The sequence below is a fragment of the Austrofundulus limnaeus genome, unplaced genomic scaffold (assembly GCF_001266775.1).
Source record: "Austrofundulus limnaeus strain Quisiro unplaced genomic scaffold, Austrofundulus_limnaeus-1.0 Scaffold225, whole genome shotgun sequence".
Classification (NCBI taxonomy): Eukaryota; Metazoa; Chordata; class Actinopteri; order Cyprinodontiformes; family Rivulidae; genus Austrofundulus; species Austrofundulus limnaeus.
The window spans coordinates 400,599-406,899 of record NW_013952627.1 but is presented as its reverse complement, the minus strand read 5'-3'; the positions used below and the strand labels follow the sequence as shown (position 1 = coordinate 406,899).

At 38.0% G+C, this 6,301-nt stretch overlaps 1 protein-coding gene across 2 annotated transcripts in view; it reads right to left on the bottom strand.

Annotated features, from left to right (window-relative positions):
* Positions 1 to 741: 741 nt before the first annotated feature.
* trpv1 (transient receptor potential cation channel, subfamily V, member 1) overlaps positions 742 to 6,301 on the bottom strand; it is a 16,554-nt gene continuing 10,994 nt past the window's right edge. For both annotated transcript variants that reach the window (XM_014019632.1, XM_014019633.1), the window contains exons 13-16: positions 5,395 to 5,723; positions 5,201 to 5,322; positions 2,368 to 2,489; positions 742 to 2,281 (exon numbers count right to left, since the gene is read on the bottom strand). In XM_014019632.1, coding sequence (XP_013875086.1) covers positions 2,199 to 2,281; positions 2,368 to 2,489; positions 5,201 to 5,322; positions 5,395 to 5,723 — 656 coding nt within the window. In that variant the 3' untranslated portion in view covers positions 742 to 2,198. The remainder of the gene's footprint in view (positions 2,282 to 2,367; positions 2,490 to 5,200; positions 5,323 to 5,394; positions 5,724 to 6,301) is intronic.

Genomic DNA, 6,301 nt, shown 5'->3' with positions numbered 1-6,301 from the left:
TAATCATTTCATGTGTTTGACAGGTGAGACCTCAGCGTGTGTGTGTGTGTGTGTGTGCGTGCGTGCTAATCCCTGCTCTTTCCTCGGTCATTCTTTCAATTTCTGTGCCTGGATCCCAACAGATCCTGTTATTTCTACCTTATCTGTAAGTAAAGTTTGTTTTGCATGTAAAACAAACCAAAAAAAAAAAGATCCTCCAAGAAAAACATCTACTGAAAAATTGGATTTTTTTTTACCTTTTTTTTGTAATTTCACAGGATAATATCAGGAATTTTAGGCTATGACTGGTTTTAATCGACTTCATTTTGTTGGTAAAAGTTGGGTTAAATACAATCACTGTTCCCATCAAACAGGGGCTATAGAATCTTACAGTACGCACGTGTTTTATTCTAATTTAATGTACTCATTTCTTTGTATGATAGGACGTATTGAAGAGTCATTTCTCTCAGTTTGTAAACGGAGCATGTAATCAGGTTTGTATATTGTAACAAACCAACAGGAGGAGTTGTGTTCTGCTTTTAATGCTGCAATGAATTCAGGTATAGTAATAATATTTAAAAAATCAATTTTGCCATCGCCACATTTGGCAGCAAGATTGTGAAAACGCTGAGGACCGAAAACGATGAAGAAAAAAATGGAGTCTCCCTCCTTTTTTAAAATGAAGATGAAAAGAAAGATGAAGTCGTGCCATGATGATGATGATCTCTTGTGTCAAACACAAATGTTACTTGAATGTTGAGGTTTTTTTTTAGTTTTCTTTTGCAGATATAGAAAGAGATGGGTTGGCTTTGTAAAGGAAGAAATAAATGTTTAGTGATGTGTTGAGTCTAAAGCCAAGCTGTAGTTGCTACTGATTTCTGATGTGAAGTCTGCGTGGAGAAAAAAAAAAGACCAAATTGATCACTTGCAAGATCACCTGGAGGTCTGAGTTAAAAGTGAAACAGCAAATGCATTGTTTATTTTCTTGTACACTGGCTTACCTACTAGACTACTGTAACTTTTAATGATTGTGTGTGAACGTCGCCTGCTGATGTGGGCACAGGTAAAAATGAGTGTGTGCGTGATGGTGTGTGTGTGTATAATAACACAACACCTATGTTTTGTTCACCAAACTCCCTAATAGCCCTTAAAAAGCCTTAAGTGTTTGGTCCTTGGACTTTCCTTTGACAATGAGCATGGTTTTAATAAACGAAAAAACCCAAATAGTGAAAAAGAGGATGGTAAGGAAAAACAGAAACAGCAATTCTTAATTTTTTTGTTTTTATTTTATTTGCCTTTTTTAAAAATTATTTTTAATGAAGTTTTGTTTCAGAGCGCAATTCCTTAGTGATTCCTTCTAGAGGGGGAAAGAAAAGAAGAGTAATAATTTGTACTTATATATTTTTAGCCATGTGTAGTTACTGAGCTGTAACTCTTTGATTTTGTTTTCCAGTTTTAAAAGCTTCAGTTTGCAGTTGTGACTATTTATGATACTTGATCTGCTTTGTTATTTAAATTTTATTTTCCTCTTTGTTTCCTGTACTATTGCTGTGAAAAAAGGAAGAAGGCTCGCCGGCCTTTCTTTTTTGTGTCATTCTGTACGACGGAGAAGAGGCAAGAGTTGTGCTACTCTTTTTGTAATATTGTAATAATAAAATAAAGTTCTAATTTATGCTTTGAGTCAACTCGGTGAGGTTTGTGTTTCGGGTGGCAAACCGGGCCCACCTGAGCCCTCTGCAGCTGATTGTTGCTCATCTCTCGGCTGCCCTTTATCCCGGCCTGCCTCAGCCTCGTACAGCCGGGGGAAGCAGAGCAGACGATGCAAGCTGTGAAATCTGCAGGACTTTTTTTGCGGCTGCGGTAGCTTTAGCTTGTCTGGCTGTGATGAAAATGAGACTTGGATAAAGGGCACGCAGCAGGAGAGCGGGATCAGCACCTTTTGTGATCAGTATTACTCCYGGCGCACATTTCTGAGCCCTGCCGGAGGATGTGCATGCAGCTCCCRTGCAGAAACAGCCCGTTTGGATAAAAAGGATCAAATCTGAGTTTCATGTTGCACTTGGGTTTGAGGCGACAGTCTGTTTAACTATTATATCAATCAGATGCACAGAAATAACTGTTCCTCGTGTTTCTCTTCAGGACGATAAACAGAACTCTGTTCATTGGTTGATTGTCTTCTCCCAGCTGAGCAGCCATGCTGAAACACTTTTTTTTAGATATTAATACAGGTGTCTCATCTCTGTGGACTCAGATGTGTTCCTCCACCTATTGCTGTCCTTGAACAGCCCTCTCAGGCTCCTCCCTGTGGAGAAAAGTGGAAACGTTTACAAATCAGAGCGCCTCACTCTGCTGTCTGCACAGACAAGCAGCTGACGGATGCTCCTCTACCTCGGTTTTTTCTCCTGGGAGAGGTTTCGGAGTCGGACTGCGGGATCCCGTCRCAGCAGCCCGGGTCCTCGTTGATTTTGGACAGATTGGTGTTCCATTTGTCCCAGTTTTTCTCCTCCACTCTGAGAAGACAAAAAAGAGCGCCGGTGAGCGTCGGCTGTCAGAGGAGGACCCTGGTGATCACACGGCTGCAGGACTAAAACCTCTGGCTCYGTTCTCCAACTCAGGTTTTGTCTGACACAAGAAACCTCGACATGCTTGTCAGATAAGAAGCCCATCAATGATGCTCTCAGAACCTCCTTATCACCAGAAAACCTGCAGATGCCTGCACTTATTCAATCACGTGCAGATAAAGTTTATCAGCACATTAGGTGAGACCAGAAGAAAAACACCATCTACCAAAAACAAATATTACTTCTTCACTATAATCTGCATGAGTAGAGAACACTGGGTGGGCCTATGGTTTTACAAGACACCCAACTAATACTATTCCAAAATCCTTTTTGCTTTAAAGGATGAAAAAGAAAATCTTAGGAGCGACAGATTAATTAGAGCAAATCAGTGGTTGTTAGAAAATAAAATAAAAAATCCTTTGTTATTTATTAAGAAACAAATGTTAAGTTTTAATGAATACGTACATTTTTAAAATCTACAGATAGGATTTTAGATTAAATACAGATTCAACTAAGCAAAATCAAAGTCCAAGCATTTCTTGAAGGAATGTGTTTAGTTTAAAGATGGCCACCACAGTCTCACCTCACAAGATTTTACTGCATATTCTGTGTTGAGGATGACTCTCAGCTACCACCATATTGACTTTAACTCCGAATTATGAGTTAGTTATTGCTAGTTTTATGTTTGCAAGGTTATCTGTGGTGGCCATCTTAAATTGAGTCGACTAGAAACATTCACGTAGCTGTACATCTGACATTTACTCTCTGAAAGTTTAATTCAGATTGGATATTTTGCTAACAGGTGAACAGGGTAGATACTAGAAGCTATGAGGAAAGATTGAGGCAAATATTTTGCAGTGTGTGGAGGGTTGGAGTAAATGTTTGTAACCTTTAATGATTCTGTGTATTCACCTTTTAGATGTATTTTATAAAGAGTATACAGTCCCATCCAAAAGGTTTACATCTTTACAATTTGCTGCCAAGCATCAAACTTTATTGTAAACCTTTTAAGTGGTCACCAACAGTTATTTAGTCTTTCTGAAGGTCTTTCAAAGTAAATATAAATATATTATTATTTAACTTTAGGTGTTTTTTCTCATTTTCTGCCCAGGTTTTGTGCCTGACTGGAACAATGGTTTTGGGCTTTAAAAGAAAGGAACAAATGAAAGCCAAATTAAAATGTTTCAAGCCTAAAAAGAAAACTTCTTGCAGCAAAAAATAAGTGAAAACACAGCTAAAGTTCAGAGGAATACTTTAGAAAGTCTGGAGAACCAGTAATAGAAATTATTTTAAAACACGATAAAAATATCCAGCTTGTTAGAAACAAAATCTGAAGAAATGAGTGGTACTCAGGATCCCTTTAGTGGTACTTGGGTAAAATTTTAATTTGAACTGTTTCCAAGTTAAATTTATGAGTTATCTGTCACAAACTAAATGTGGGCATAATGCTGAAATACAGGAAGAGGCATAAAGATGAACAGCACAAGCTTATTGACATTGGCTCTATCCAGAAACTGCTTCAAAAAAATTAAAATAAAAAAACAAGGACAATTTTAAGAATACGTAGCTTGGAAACTGGTGTTACTTTATCAACTCCAGCAAAGTCTCTATATGATCTGTTGGTGACAAATGTGCAAAACAATGAAAACATTTCATTCAAGTTAGTGAAATTTTCTATTTAGCAATTGTGTGAAAGAAGAGTTGGACAGTTTGTTATAGTTTAGGCCAAATATAATATAAATAATACTGCTTTGTAACATCTTGTACTTCGAGTTTAGAGTTATTTGAGGCAGTAACTTTTTTATAAAACATAAAAATCACTCCTTTTTTATTATTACATGTAATTTAGTTTAGTTTGGAGTTTTGTTTGTTTGGTTTTAGTGAGATCTGAATAATTGACTTTTTAAAAATGTATGTAATCATTTACCAAATTGGCTTTTCACCATCATAATCTCTTAAATCATATTTGATTAAATCAACCTGTCCAGGAACTGCAGGTGGAAATAAGCATTTTTTTCAATAACCTGGTACCATGCATCTCTCCTTTTAAAAGGTTAATAAAATGTTGTACATTGTCTCTGTGTAAATAAATAAACAGTAAACAGTTTTAAAAAATTCTTCATTCAGTATAAAAATATATTTTAACTAAACAATAAATTAATGATTCAATGCAGCAAAAATAACACATTTAGAAGGGAGTACATATAATACTTATTTTACACAAGGTAGTGTTTCACCTGCCATTATCAGGTGATTATACGCGGAATTATGGTGGTTTGTACAAATAAACAATTAAATCTTATCAGGTTCTTAATAGTATTTCAATTGGGGAGTGGAGCGATGAAAAAATTTAGGTTCCCTAAATTCCTGAAACATTCCAGCACTTTCAGGACCTTGGACAGTTCATACAGCCCTTCACATTGTTTAAGGTCCTAAAACATTGCAGCACTTTCAGAACCTTGGACAGTTCCTTCAGCCCTTCACACTGTCTATGGGCCATGACAGAAAATAATTGACTAAAAATCTTTCAGACACGTGCGGTTTATTTAACTTCCACCACTCTGTCTGGGTGTTAATCTTTGTGTTTCCATAACATCAGCTTAGGAGGTGGTAAATAAACTAAATCCTGGTGATATCGGACTGAACCTAAAGAAACGAACCTGAAACACCAGCGGCTGTCAGTTCCGAGAGCAGTGTTCAGATTTTTCTTCACTCCGCAGCGAAGCCCCTTCTTCAGACAGCAGGGCAACCTTTTCTCCATGTCCAGGATGGTGACTGCCCTCTGAGAAGAACCACAGGTCAGTTAAACCAACAGTCCCTTCAACCAACACCAGCCTGACCACGGACCCCTCACCTGCAGCTTCCAGATGCTGGCACTCTCTTTTGTGATGTTTTCCACAGTGCGGTTCATGAGGGCGATGAGCATGTTGAGCAGCAGGATGTAGGTAAGGATGATGTATCCGATGAGAAGCACATAGAAGACCTCTCCATACTGGTAATCCTGGGCAAACTCCATGTCGCCCATGCCTATGGTGAACTTGAAGAGCTCCAGGATCGTGTAGGAGATGTTTCTGAAGGTGGGTTTGACGCAGTCCTCATTAGGTGCAGTGGTGGTGAATAAAGTTCTCGACTTCCCTGTAGTATTTTTCACCACAGGAGGCTCTATGAGCAGCGTCACCACCGCTGTGACAGAACAGAGAAACTAGTTCAAATACAGCCTATGTGTCAAACTAAAGGCCCGTGGGCCAAATGTGGCACGTCACAATGTTTTATGGAGCTTCAAAGATGTATCAATGTCTTAATTAAGCTGCGTTAAAACCAACTACAAACTACATCTGCCATAAAGCATGTTATGTCCTGTTGTGTCTGTCTGCTGTACAGCACTTTGGTTGGCCTTGTGCTGTTTAAAGTGCTTTATAAATAATAATAAACATAATGGTATGGTATATTGATCATTTTACCCACAAAATTCTGGCATCCCACCACTAGGTGGAGGTGCACAGGGTTCACAAGTAGCCCGCAAAATTTGCCATGAAAAATCTTAATTTTGCTGCATTTTCACCAACTACTTTTGTTGTGACCCAGTTGTACTGGGAAGTAGGAATTTCCCAGTTATACGCATTCCAGTTAGTCCACAGAAGATTGTATTTCTCCTCCTACTTTTTAGTGTCTTGGCCAGATCTCTCTTGTAAAAGAGCTCTTTTGATCTCACTGTGATAAATCTGGTTAAATAAAGATTTTATATAAATACTGTATATATA